This window comes from Esox lucius, chromosome 2, assembly GCF_011004845.1.
Source record: "Esox lucius isolate fEsoLuc1 chromosome 2, fEsoLuc1.pri, whole genome shotgun sequence".
NCBI classification, from domain to species: domain Eukaryota; kingdom Metazoa; phylum Chordata; class Actinopteri; order Esociformes; family Esocidae; genus Esox; species Esox lucius.
Genome location: NC_047570.1, coordinates 14,371,357 through 14,386,039, shown reverse-complemented (window position 1 = coordinate 14,386,039; position 14,683 = coordinate 14,371,357). Strand labels below are relative to the sequence as shown.

General features: G+C 40.6%; 1 protein-coding gene across 28 annotated transcripts in view; it reads right to left on the bottom strand.

The window, feature by feature from the left end:
• si:dkey-205h23.2 (CUGBP Elav-like family member 6) overlaps positions 1-12,606 on the bottom strand; it is a 149,529-nt gene extending 136,923 nt beyond the window's left edge. For all 28 annotated transcript variants that reach the window (XR_004576773.1, XR_002195663.3, XM_020040632.3 and 25 more), the window contains exon 1: positions 12,050-12,606. Coding sequence is in view for 26 of the 28 variants with exons in the window: in XM_020040632.3 (XP_019896191.1) it covers positions 12,050-12,299 (250 nt within the window). In the remaining 2 variants the exon portion in view is untranslated. The remainder of the gene's footprint in view (positions 1-12,049) is intronic.
• Positions 12,607-14,683: the final 2,077 nt, after the last annotated feature.

Genomic DNA, 14,683 nt, shown 5'->3' with positions numbered 1-14,683 from the left:
ACCTATACAGAGAGGCAACGAGAGCTCATGCAGCTTTCCAGAACCCTCTCCACAGACGTGGCTCGGCAGTTGAAGTTGACAGGGGAAAACAGTTGAATAACATCTCCAAATCTACCGAGGACCAGTGGCATTCTGACCGGCCGGGCCAGACAATTTTGGATGCAATTATTATAAAGGCCTGGATGCCAAGGTGGCCGTTTGATTCAGTTATTTTCCACAAACCCAGTCCAAACCCAGAATGTTGCTGGAGGGAGAGAAAGAGGCAGGAAGAAAATGAGTCACTGGCGATGACTCTAGCAGCGGTGGCACTGAAGATGGCAAAACCCCAGGCACACTGAGCGGTTTCAAGGCACCAACTCCTGTGGATGCCGGATGGTGATGCAGCTGGATGATCTTCTTCTGTTCTGGTCTAGAGGGGTTCTCATCTGACCGGTGTCCTTTCTGGGAGCTCCAGGGTTTGACATGTAGCAATGACAGATGTATTGGCCCTCTGCTTTCACAGAGACAAATGCACACAAAAAAAGCTCCAGCCATTAAGAACCCAACGAGCAGTGATTTATAGTGGATGGAATTATGTAATGCGAGGGAAATCAGAAAAGCTCAAATCAAATAAAAAAAACAGCTTGTCATGGCCATTCAGAATTTGGGTAAACAAACCATGGTATCTGGTCCCCTGCCATGACCACGTTGGGCTGTGAGAGATTTAGCCGGCTGTAGTCACTACATCTGTGGATGAAAGAACATTGCAGCTCTTTTGGCATTCCATTTGTGGACAATTTTGACTCTTTCTGGAAAAGGCCCAAGCTTTACAGCATTGATGGGATTCGTCCCAATGACAATAGAGCCAGACTGCTATTGTCAAATATTGACAGAACACTAAGCATCGCATTGATGATGCTGTTAGTTGCCCAAGCCCATTTAAGAATATCCACAGATTTCTTTCACTTGTGTGACTTTAACAATTTCCCATGATGCCAAACAGTACTGACTTGGGCATAGTGATGTAAATCCATGTATTTTAGTTCATATTATGGCTCACTCTTCCATAATGAACAAGGAATATTCAAGCCTTGATACTCCATCTGACTTTAAAACTCACAAAGTACATTGGTTCATGCATGTGAATATTCGCTGCCTATTTTCTAAACCAGATCATGTCCTTTGGGCCAAGCAGGTGAATCTTGAAATGCTCATCATGACAGAAACTTGGATGACTGCAATCACCATCGAATTTAACGTTAATCTTGATGGTTATGATTCAGAGTTGCCAGTAAGGAAAGAGGTGCTGAAGTGGCTATCATTGACAAAAACATCTCTCTCTCCCTCTCTATCTAGATGATTTGAACATTGTGTGCAAAACATAATTTCAATACCATGATATTGTGAGATTTATGTAAAAAGTCCCATCAAATCATGGCATTCAATTCAGCCTAATTCAGCATGATTATTCTGATTCATCCCATGATATTTCTGATTCAGCCCAAGATTATTCTGATTCAGCCCATGATTGGCAATGAGTAAATTAGGTAACTGAGAAACCAATGGATGAAACAAATCATACAATTCAGCAAAGCAAAATCAGACTACTATGTATCCGTCTAATAGTAAAAGGGAATTCTGGCAAATACCGGAAGAGTTATATCCTTAAAATAATAGAAGTCCCCTTCTCTGTCCTGCGAAGTACTCAAGACTCAGACCCTATTACTGATTTTTTAAAAATGCAATGGTCAATGCATTTATTTGAAAGAAAATATAAGCTTACTCTAAATGCTGTAGAGTTATTTTGCGCAACCAAACTAACTAAATAATACTCACGTTTTTTTCAGCTCTTAATTCTTAAATTCCTCAATCCTTCAATTCCAAAGGGACTGGCGGGCTGGACACAGCGCTGCTCCGCTTATCACAGACTCTGTAACCCATATTTTCAATCTAACAATAGTCTCAGGAGATTTTCATGTGGAAAGCTGCTTGTGTGCTTCCTTTCCACGGGGTGGGGACACTAGTAAATATAGGGTTTCGTCGAGTACTCTGGCAAAATGTGTATCGTTACGGATGTGTAGAATATTTGCGGAATACAAATATACTACACGTATGTAAGTGATCCATGATCGGAGAAAGTTCCTGAAAACCATACATTCTTATGTCACTCACTGTACAGAATGCTGAGCGCTCAATTGGGTTATTCAGTTGTAAGACACGGACAGGGTGTTCGTTGTTGTGCTGCTATGATTGGATTCTAATCGGTCGTGCTTTCTCGTTTTCCCAGAGAAGCGCTCACATTAAAGTAACGGCTCCAGCGTTTGCTTACACTCACTAGTCTCAGTGCTGAACTCTCTTAATTTCTTTGTCCAAACACACGATGTGTGTTAATCAGAATAATTTGATTGCCAACCATTGAGACTGGTTATTAGCTATTAATCTAGTTGTATTAGTAATAACACACATTCGTGATCTGCGAAAATGTACAGTAACTTCTCACTAGAAAACATGGGGTTATGCCTCTCTGGCTCCCTTCAAATCAACAGACAAGTACACACGCGGGCAACTCCCAAATTATTTTCACCTCTCTCAAGGTTACACTTATACTCTCAATTCCAAACATAATGAGAGAAAATATTTTTGTAGTTAGTCGGATCTTACCTCGCCATGTCCTTTTTTACCCAACTGTGTTTCACGTACTAAAGATGCGACTGTGAGGTTATGTAAACTTGAGCTTGAATAAGCCTACTATTTACAATAATCACAGACGTATTTGTACAAATGTTTTGGCAAAGGCTACTTTAGGTGTTCTTCCAGAAACAAAGTAGCTGGAGGCCATGCATTATTTATTAGCATATTTAGGAGATCCTTAGGCTATAAAAATATATTTTAAACTCCAAAAAATTGTGTGAGTGAAGGAATAAAATTTAGGTATTGTCTTTACCAGCATTCACAATGCCTTTGAAGCGCATTTTAGATAACAAGTAAATCCAATTATGTATCAACTATGACAAACGAAATAACCATATTAGCCTAATTATCACCCAATCTCTAAATTTTCTTGTCTGGTTATGGTTTACAGTGTTTAGCTACACTCTATTCACTCCCCAAACTTAAACATTAAACTGTAAATGTACAGTGTCTAGTTTTAAGCAGGGACACAGCACTGTTACTGTAACCTCACTGGTTGTAAATCTTAAACCTTAGATTAAACATTTCATTGTGTTGCCTTGTTTATAGAGCTTTTCAACAACTTTAATACAGTTGACGATTCGACCTCACTGAACAAATGGAGCTCTATAGGTGTTCAAAATAATGCTTTTTCATGGTTTCAGAACCGAGGAAGTCAAATCAAAATGTCTTAAAGTGTTTGAGGAGTTCACCCAAGGGTTTATTTTGGGTCCATTATTGTTCACATTAATACCAGTGGAACTATTGTAATATATTATTCATTTATACAGTGTTACACTATGTTGCACATTCTGAAAGCCAAGCGCTTTTGTTCTGTTTTTTAGAGTGACATAAATCATTATATATCTTTAGACAAACAATAATAATACCTGCCATTCACCACTACAAAATATTGTTTGTATTCGGCCTAGTAAGACAATGTAATTTAAAACACATTCTGCTAAATTAGTAAACAACTTGAAGCTCAAGATTGGACTATTTTACAGAAATGAATCACGTCTGTCTTTTTACAGTGGAACTTCAATAGTATTGGTCACTTTTTTTCTTTAAGGTTACAGGGATGTACAATAATATATGTGCACTTCTTAGCTTCTACACCTAAAATAACATCACACGAACAAAGGACTGGAATACCAATGGAAGCTACTGGACCACCTAGTTAAAGCACCTTCAATTTGTATTGCCCACAGAAGTAGAATAAGCTGCAAAATAATCTCAGCCTTTAATGGCTTGTGTCTATAAGCTAAATTTAAAGCATTGCTGGAAGTTTCTCTTGAGGACAAGTGTGCTTGCTTTTGATGTATGGCTGTTTGCTTGCTTGTTGAAATGTTTGTGCTTCTGTTAGTTTGGGTTCTATTTTAAGTTTATTTGCTAAACATTTATTATGTAAACAGGACACAGTTGCAAAAGGAAAGTGTTCTCAATGTGTTTTCACTGATTAAATAAAGGTAAATAAATGTTGTTCGTATAAAGAAATTATGTTTGTCTTGTTGTTCTGGTAAAAAGATCTAAAATAACAAATTCCTTTAAATTAGTAAGTCATAGCTACAGTTTTAATTTTTGTCTTATAGAGTTATTACTAATTTGGTTCTACCAAGGACTTGTGTCCCATTCATTTTACAATAATAATTGTACACATTTCATTAAATCACTGACCACTGCCAAATATATATATATATTTATTTTTTAAAACAGGGCCCTGTCTCCCTTACACACACTCCCTATCTAATAATCAGAGAGGTCATCTGCAGACTGGCTTACATCTGTCATTACACAGAGTAGCTGTCAATCACTGTCACCCAGCTGCTCCGTCATGCTGTGATTCATGGATAGGTAGAACCAGCAGCCTGACCTGGAGACAACACATCTCGCAGCAATGCACTACACTTTAAACTAACACCCACAGCATAGAGCAGAGACATGCTCCTGAAAGAGCAGTCGATAGCAGAAAAAGGCCGTTATAGGATTCACAATTATGAGGCTTTTGGCAAGTTGAAAGATCGTGTCAGAGTTATAGTCTCTAGCTTTGACATTTCAATGCTTTTGTGGATTTTATGTCAAATCGTCAGAGCTATTTATGGCCCATAATACACTTGGCCTGCCTGCTGAAGAGGGAAGAATGAATGACAAACGCAAATGACTCTTAGCATCTCATCCCTTCCTGTGTGGGGGGGCTCATCTCTTACTGTTTGGTGGGGCTCATCCCTATCTGTGTGGTGAGGCTCATCCCAAACTGTGTGGTGAGGCTCATCTCCAACTGTATGGAGGGGCTCATCCCTTAGTGTGTGGTGGGTCTCACCCCCAACTGTGTGGCGGGACTCATGCCCAACTGTGTGGTGGGACTCATCCCTAACTGTGTGGTGGGGCTCATCCCTAACTGTGTGGTGAGGCTCATCCCTAACTGTGTGGTGGGGTTCATCCCTAACTGTGTGTTGGGGCTCATCCTTAACTGTGTGGTGGGTCTCTTCCCTAACTGTGTGATGGGGCTCATCCCTAACTATGTGATGGGGCTGGCTTCACCGATCTGAGTTTCTGGAGCAGGAAAGTGAGTGATAGAAAATGTTACTCAAGCAGAAGATATGTCTCCTACCAAAATCCAGCATGAGCGAACAAGCGTAATGATGATAATGTAGCACTCATTGAGAATGACTGATGCCAAGGCAGGTCAATATAAGCCATTATCACAAAAATGAATCTAGAGTAAAAAGAAATGTCAAAAATCATGCTAATAATGGGCTGATATATACAATCCATTAACATTGGGAAAATGCTCAAACACATAAATGGAACTTGAGGAATTCAAAGCAATTCACATCCAGTAAGTCACTGGAGAAATTCAAAAAGCCCAGAGTAGATATTCATGACACACAGAACATCTGCTCAGGTTGATACACCACAATCCACATGCATAAATCATGAGCAACAACAACACTACACCCCCCACCACCTTAATATTTTCCTAAATCCAAAACTACTACATAGCACTCTGTGTTGGGTATGAATAGCGTAGCAGCAGATTATCCATTAGTTGAATAATGAATGAATCATTAAGTGTAGACAGTGATGACACACTCCTTAACCACCTGAATCATTCCAATGACATGTCTCTGGGTCTGGGGGTGGGGGGGTTCATGTTGCTGAAACCAGCCATGCTGTGGGACTATGTACATTCACTGGTAAAAGACCACTATGTGGGTAGTGGCCTGCCTTCTGTGCTGGCACTCTCACAATTCATTGACAAAGCCATGGACACAAGAGCTGACCATCCATTATGTTACAGTTGTAGTTGGAACATGTCTCGGTCCCTGGGCTTCATTCGTTTAGTGAATAAAAAATTAATTAATTAAAATTAAAAAGGGCCTCCAGATGGGTATACTGTTGCTTTCATGCATTCTGTGTGTGTCCATACCACCATTGACAGTACTGCTTGGTAAGTGGGGGCCGGTAGACTGGATGTACTATGTATCGAACAGACTTCAAGATGGTTAGCAAGGTTAGCAGGCTAGTGTCTACTTAAGTAAATATGTCTGGCTACCCAAACTCCTCGCTCCCCCCAAACTACACAGACATTATTTTCTTCTCAGCAAGCAGTCTGAGTACCTCCAAGACAAGACTGCTTTTCCAGAAACCAAAGACTTAAGTTAAAACCAGATGTGGCTCCGTTTTTTGAAAATGTGCAATAGGCTTTGTCACTCTGATTGGTAAGAGATGATCCAATCACTGATGACTCTGCCTCCAGCCGTCACGCTAACGTTATCACACAGAACTTCCACGATGGCTGTCTCAGTCTGAAGTATGTGGTGAACGATACAGCAAACAATACAAATTACAGCATGTTGTCAGGCAAGGGGAAAACTCCTACCAGTGATCCTGTGTTGTACAGCTGCAGTTCCTGCCAAACTGAGGTTTTTCCCACTGGGCATGCGTTTCATGGTGTTGCAAGTACTATGCTCTGTAGCAACTGAGCTACAAAGGACTTTCCATACATCAACTTTTCTGACACAACCATTCACATTTTTCTGTACAGAAATCTAGTTACTCCAGTTTCCATAAAATGCTGCAGTTATCCATCCTGAATGTTTTTTTAATTTTAACAAGGAAAAAAAAAATGTCAAGGCTATTTATACTGTGTAGCATTTACCATCAATACAAAATACAGGGGAGACCTTTTTAGAAACAACTTGGGATTTGTAGCTCATTATAAAGGTATTTCATATTTCTAATATATTTAACTGACAAAATATATTAACAAAAGCCTAGATCAACCTATTCATCACAATATAGAACATGTAGCCTACACCTTTTGGAATAAGCCTGTTAAACAGATGAAGACCTTAGGAGAAAACTCATCCATAAAAGCAGTTATTAAATCTTATTAGACCGCACACCGGCTCTCCCATGCAATCCCAATGTGACTTTGAGTCGAAGGGAAGTCGGGCCTAATGCATATAACCTAGCCTGGTACACCAGAGTGGCCTCAGCAGATGCTGATTTGAATGGGCAGACAGTTTGGCTTGTGAACAAGATTATCTTTCCTTAAACAAACAGCCCTGGAGCGTTGACATTCAGGGATTTTCGAGGACAGGCGGGCGTAAACAACACATGCATCAACGGTATTGTTTTGATCGATCATCATGTTCCAAAGAGGAGAAATGTAAGCGGGGTGAATGGGTCTGGCAGCGGTGACTGGTATAGCCTAACAAGTAACAGCACGGAACAGGTGGTGCGTAAAGACTTCCAGGGCACAACGTAAAGGCGGAGCAGGGAGCCGGACACCGCTGGGCCAAGCGGCCAATATGTGTCAGCATTCCTCTCTGTCTCGTGGCGGCATGGAGGTTCTTCGGCGGTAGGGCTTGTCTTTAAAATTTCAGCTTTAATTTTCTACCACATGTGTGCTACCTATCGCTACCTATGGCAGCAATTAGTGGAAGATCTCTCTTCTTATGGATAGATAAGGCAACGCAGGAGAGAGCCTTTTATTAAAGAATCGTACACACCCGTTTAAATGGAATCTCACCAGGAACTAAAGCACATAATTATACATTAAAGGAAATAATCATAATCTCATTATAATAACAACAATAATAATAATAGGACTTTTTAAATGGGGGTCATTTTTGGGGGTAGGTCTAGGCTATAAATTAGGATTAAAGTTTAGATTACACCAATATAACAGACCTATTAAACTTATGAACCATATTGTTACTTCACAAAATTACATATATAGTGGTATTATCAGATGATTATTTAAAAATAGTCCATCTGACAATCACAGCTTACATCTAGACTAATTTAAATGTGTGCTGTTCTAATGTGTGGGGCAACAATAGCTAAAACCATGTTGAATATTGTGTTGCTCCAAATGGTAAATTTTGCAGAAGCCATTGAAAAATAACCAACATAATATACTTAAAGGACTGGGAGAAATGTTCCTCGAAAGATGCCATGACTACAGCCATTTAAGCTACAAAAGGACCTAATATCAACAATTCACTGCACATTATACAGGGTTTATGTGACCTGACACAATGGGTTTGAGGTGACCAGAGGAGGTCCCAATGTTGTTCCCATGAGTCTGCTATGACACACTGCTTTTAACTTCCTGGAACCTACAGAACTTCCCTACAATACATGACAGTGACATTGTAAAGAGTTATTCTGATCTAGCTTAACTAGCCTAAAAAAAAAAATCCAGATGTTTAAAAGGGAAGAATGGGCATAGTGAAAAGCATCAATAATTGTAAATCTGGGTGTTTTTGGCCCCTTAACAGTTTAACCAAATATTTGTACAGCCAATTTTAGAAGAACCTAACTCGGTTATGGCCAAGCAAAACTTAGCAAGGTCCTTCTATTATGCTCAGAAAGTGAACTTGCCCTCTTAAACACAATATTCAGGAAAATTCAGATAAGGTTAAATGTGACACAAATCATTCCAATATGTTCTTAACATATTTAACATGAGCAAACAGAATATTGTATTGATATCAGATGTTTAATCTCGGAAAATTCTGCGGAATGTGGGCCCGGTTCCATATTGCTCCATATGGTCCCACTGCTTGGCCACTGGGCCTCATCTCCCCTTGGGGAGTGGAAATAACAACCGGATGCTTCACATTCATACATCCGGTGGGCCATCTGGCATTGTTGCTTCTACTCTGCCATTGATATTGGTTAAGAAGAGGCACCTTGTAAAGGTGATCCATTTACTTGTAAAGGGTTGGGTTCTCACTCCCTCCCATGTGTGCAGTGGTACCAACAAAACTCACTACAAACACTGGTGACTGCTCCCATATTTGGCTTCAGGAGTTGGAGGGGGATATAGACCAAGTAACGTAGTTTAGCTATTGTAGTTGGATTACATTCTGCACCACATTTACTAGAACTGGATCGATAAGGAGAAGATTAGCATGGCTCCTGTGAAGGATGCAAACACAGATCCATCAAGTGCAGAGGTTAGCTACGTTCCAATTAGGTTTATACAATTACATTTTTTATAGAAAATCTGGCTGTTCTATATTAGCTTTAAACCATGCTATTGGCAACGTCCGCCCCCTGTCTGTACTGGTGGGGGGAGGACTGCAATCTTTTTCAGGAGGAATGTCTGCAGACTATTTTCAATGGATAAACCAGTAGCTAGCTAGCTATCTCCAATTATTATTTGAATTGCTTTCCAGCTGTGCTTACATAGTCATTACAATAACATTTAGCAAGACAGCCAACCTCACATGTTTAAACTCATAATATAGGCTACTTACTGATGTTAATCTCTTCCCAATGCCATTCCCTAATTAAGTACACTAGCCGAATTACAAAAGCTGTTAGCGTTGTTAAAAGCAACCTATAGAGGGTTGCCAGATGAAGTACGACACCTCCTGGCGGCCATGTTGGAAAACCAATTTGACAACAATAGCTAAGTGGCGACCTCAACCTGCATGGAATAAGTGCCAAAAACTACATGGTTCGTCACAATCATGGTACCTTTCATAAGCCAAGAAAGCCAACAACAAATGCATATTTTTACAAGGCACTCACAATAGCTTTTAAAACCTATGTGAAGATGATACACAAGGACTTTCAGAAAAGTAAAGAAACCTTGAGACTGCCATCAACAACTGTCAAGACCTGAACCCAGACATCAGTCAATGCAGGCTGTTCTCCATTCATTTTCTTGGTGATACTTTTTGCATTAGGTTTAGCCATAAAACTAACACAGTGTTTAAAAAACAACCTGGTGTCAGAGGTAAATGTGATATAATATATGCAAATCAGTGACAGATAAATGGGTATATAATACACTGTTATGTTACATTAGAGTACATTACTCTGTGCTATGAAAATGTACAATACGTTTGGAATTTGCTAAACCAAATCTTACCTTACAATGCACAACAAAATCATACAAATGTGTAATGAACCATATTAATCAAATATTTCTATCCAAATATTCCATAATTGTGTGGCTGCTTTTTTCCTATGCAAGTTAATGTCTGACACAAACATAGTGACTCCTGGGGTGAATGAACAATGCTGCTGCACCACCAGTTTGCCCGTCGGTTACTCTAGATGTGAGAGGGTTTAGATGTGGCCTTCTGCTGTTGATGGGCTCAACTTTTATCAATAATCAACTGGCCAGACAAGAATCAGCTACAAAATCCCATGCATATTAAATTCAGACAGGACACAGATCTGTGTCAGTCATATTGTTGTGGAAAATAAGGTTATAGATATATTGTTAGACAGAAATGTGTCTTTTAGCTACATAGTTACATGTCAGAACTGTAATGTCTGGATGCAGTCTATCATGCAGCCTTGCAATTTATCTCTGGTGGAAGCTTCTGCTCACATCATGGTCTGTCATATATTTGTTTGTACAGTACAGTTGGCTTGGACTCATTGACCTCTAGAAGGGATGAGACATTGGCAGATTTTTTATTACAAGGCTGTGTTGCAGAAAAATACTATCTTACCTAAAATTTTGTTGGAAAAACAATAGAGCTCGCTCTCAAGTCCGGCTAGTACCACAACTATTTTCTGAGTTAGGTTAAAATGCTTTTGAATATGATGCCCCCACATGCTTGACGTTTTGGTATTTACAAGACATTTCAGATATTGAATCAATGTACTTTTTTGTAAGCTTTTTAAATTAACTTTTTATTTTTAATTATGATTTTTTTATATATATACATATATTTACAATTGTAAGTGTTTTAAAATTGAGATGCCCCGGTATAAATAAAGGTATATAAAATAAAACAAACATTAATGATTCACCACTTCTTGATTAACAGGCTAACCAGTCATAAAAACCAGTTCGCTCCAACGAACAACTGCACTACGTGCTAGCTAACTAACCTAGCAGTAGTTTTTAGATCCTGCACTGTCTGTTGTTTGAGTTCAAGTCTTGACAGTTAAAATATAATGGTAATCTCAAGGTTTATTCACTTTTCTGACAGTTGTCCATAATATTTAATAATTGCGGGTAAGCTGTCCAAATACAATTGTTTTCTTGATTTTTCTCCTACATCATAAGAGCAGCAAAATACGACGTAGAAAATGGCCATGGATGAAAAGTGTTGTCCACTTATACAGTACCATGCAGCTTGGGGTCGCCACTCAGCTGCTGCTGTCGGAAGACATTGCCGGCAGGAGGCGTTATACATACCATTGATGTGGTGGGGGCTAAACACAAGCAAACGCAGTTTGACAGCTTTTGTCTCATGACAGTTTACCAACATTTTGTAGAAAATTGCTTTGTAACTATAGTTGCTTTATTGTTTTTTCGGAAACGTGCGTGCAGAGTTAACCCAACACTTTTCACAATTGGTCACCTGGCACCCCTCTATGCATAAGCCTAAAAATGCCACATCAGCATTGTCACACAGTGTTAATGGCTAACATATCATGCCAAATGATGATTTCCGTCCTCCTTTTCTGTAGCGTCTTTTATCTCCTCTGACGATCTAACGATCTAAGTCAGGGTGAGGCTAACAGACGTGACATATAAAACACACATCGCATAACCCGTAGCCTACACTGGCTTGGAGACCCGCCCCCTTAGCTGGAGCTCAGCACGAGTGTCAATGTAAACAGACATAAAGCCGTTTTAGAGTAATATTTTTCGGATGTGGGGTCCACACACAGACAATTAACCCTGAACATACGTTCATTCGCACGCGCAATCGCGTGAGAGAGCGTGTGTGCGTGTCTGTGTGCGCGTGTGTGTAAAGCAACAATGTCAGGAACTCCCACCTGCCCCAAACATACACAATAATGACACTTGTTATGCTCTCCTGTAGCCTCCCACGGTTTTGTAAAAATACTATTTTGAAGAGGGTGTTGCTGTATGCATGCAGAAGCAAAGAAAGAAATCAGAACCGACCTTTATGCATTCCCGTAAACCTGTCTTTCAGCACAGTGAGTTCGTATATCTTCCCGAATTCCTCAAACAGGGGCTTCAAATCTTTCTCCTCCAGGTTTCTAGGAATCTGTCCGATAAACAGCTTGATGGCGTCGTGGTCCTTCATTGGAATGGTGTTCTGACCGATCGTGAGCCCGTTCATTCTGCCGGCGCTGTTCGTGGTGCTGAATCCATTCTCTTGCTGCACTCCGTTTGCAGTGACTGTAGCCATCTTTCCTCAATGGGCCGGCGGCAGCTCTCTCTCTTTCTCTCTCTCTCTCTTTCTCTCTCCGTCTTTCTTTCTCTCTCTTCTTTCTTCTTTTCCCTCTCTCTTAAGTAAACTGCACACTTTCCCTCTTTTCTTTCTTTCTTCTTTCTCTCTCCCTAACCCTCTCCCGTTTGATTAATTCTCTCTTCTTCTTTCTCCTTTCTCTCTATCCTATTGCTTTGATTTCGCTTTATTTATGCTTTATGTATTTTCACTCCTCTTCCCGTTCTCAATCTGTTTCTTTCTCCGTGTCAGCTGCCACTCTGCCTAGTGACGTCAGCTCGTAGGCTTCTGACTAGACCCCTAGTCAATTTGCATAATAAGCTCGGTTTAGCCAATTGGAAGGCAGAACGACCGAGGCCCACAGGGTGGAGTGAGAATACAAACATTTGTGTGAAGGGAAAGCTCGGGACATTTAAAAGGAGCTAAGAAAGGAAAGTTGCCGCTGTGCTTCTGAAATTTAATTCAGCAGAAAATTATTATTTCCATAAGGAAGACACATAGAGATTTGTAAACTTCTGTATGCTGCGTTTTGAGTCTCGCCTGAAATGAAATAATCTATACTCAACTAACATGTTGCTGTCCATGGTACTGAAGTTCCTCTAACATAATAGGAACCGTCATACATGTTTTGGACTTCCACGGCTTATTTTGCACGCAACGAATCAACTGGCCTATATCTTACATATCCAAACTACACATAATTTAAAGAAATGTATATGTTTTGTAATTAAATTACAAAGAATATCGTTTGCAAGAGGTCATCACGGTTTATTACATTCACGTCATTTAGTACTAAGTAGTGAGTGCATACATTTGCGTAAGTGCACACATTTTCATACATTATTTAAAATGTTCACGTTTCAGAAAGGTTGAATACCTTAGTCATAAGTAGATCAGCAATAATGTGCAAATCCTTTAAATCCTATATTCAATAGAAAATGTCTCAAAGACAACATTTCAAATGTTGAAACTGAGAAATGTTATTGTTCCTTGAAAAAAAAATTACTTCAGGGATATCAATCTCTCCAGTTAAGAAGCATAAGCGACTGTGAATCAGTGTCACCTCTTTTGGTGGAAATGAAAGTGACAACAGGTGTGGCAACAGGTGAGACAACCCCCCAAAAGGCAATAGTTTTGCAATTGGTGGCCACAGTCGATTTCTTTCTCCTTATTCTTCCTGACTAATTCTTCTCTAGTTTTGCGTTTTACAAGTTTCCATGTAACTACTGGTAGCATGAGGCGGTACCTGCAGCCCATGTAGTTGCACAGGTAGTCCAGCTCCTCCAGGATGGCACATCCACATGTGTCGTCACAAGAAGGTTTTGCTGTATCTCCCAGTACAGTCTCAAGAGCGTGGAGGAGATACCAGGAGACAAGCCATTACACGAAGGAGAGCTGGACAGGGCCATAGAAGGGAATCAACCTAGCAGCAGGACCAGTATCTGCTCCTTTGTGCAAGGAGGAACCGGAGGAGCACTGCCAGAGCCCTACAAAATGACCTCCAATGGGCTACTGGTGTGCATGTTTCTGACCAGCCTGTGAGAAACAGTCTCCATGAGGGTGGCATGAGTGCCCAACATCCTCTAGTGGGACCTGTGCTCACAGCCCAGAACCAAGCAGCTTGATTGGCTGTCACCAGAATTATCAGGTCCGCCATTGGCGCCCTGTTCTCTTCACAGATGAGAGCAGGTTCACAGTTAGCACAGGTGACAGACGTGAAAGAGTCCATAGACGCCATGGTGAACATTATGCTGCCTGCAACATCATCCAGCATGACCAGTTTGGCGGGAGGTCAGTTATGGTCTGGGGAGACCTATCCTTGAAGGGTCACACAGACCTCCACGTGCTAGCCAACGATACCCTGACTGCTGTTAGGTACCGGGTTGAAATCCCCAGGCCCTTCATTAGCCCTTTCACTGGTGGGCCAGTGAAATTCCTCCTGGTGCAGGACAATGCCCGGCCTCATTTGACCAGATTGTGTAGGCAGTTCCTGGATGACAAAGTCATTGATGCCATTGACTGGCCCTCACGTTCCCCAGACCTGAATCCAGTTGAGAACCTTTGGTATGTTATGTAACAGTGCATCCTACAGCGCCAAGTAGCGCCACAGACTGTCTAGAACCTCATTGATACCCTGATCCAGGTCTGGCCGTCTCATCAGGAGCATGCATACAGGCACGTGGGAGCCATACACATTACTCAGTCACATTATGAGTTGTGGTGATAAAATTCATGCTGTTCCACTGTTCCAAGTTGGAACAGCCTATGATGTCAATTGTTTACTTAGATTTCTGGGTGTGAGTTTGAATCCAGTCCTCAATCAGTTGGTGATTTTGGTTTCAAAT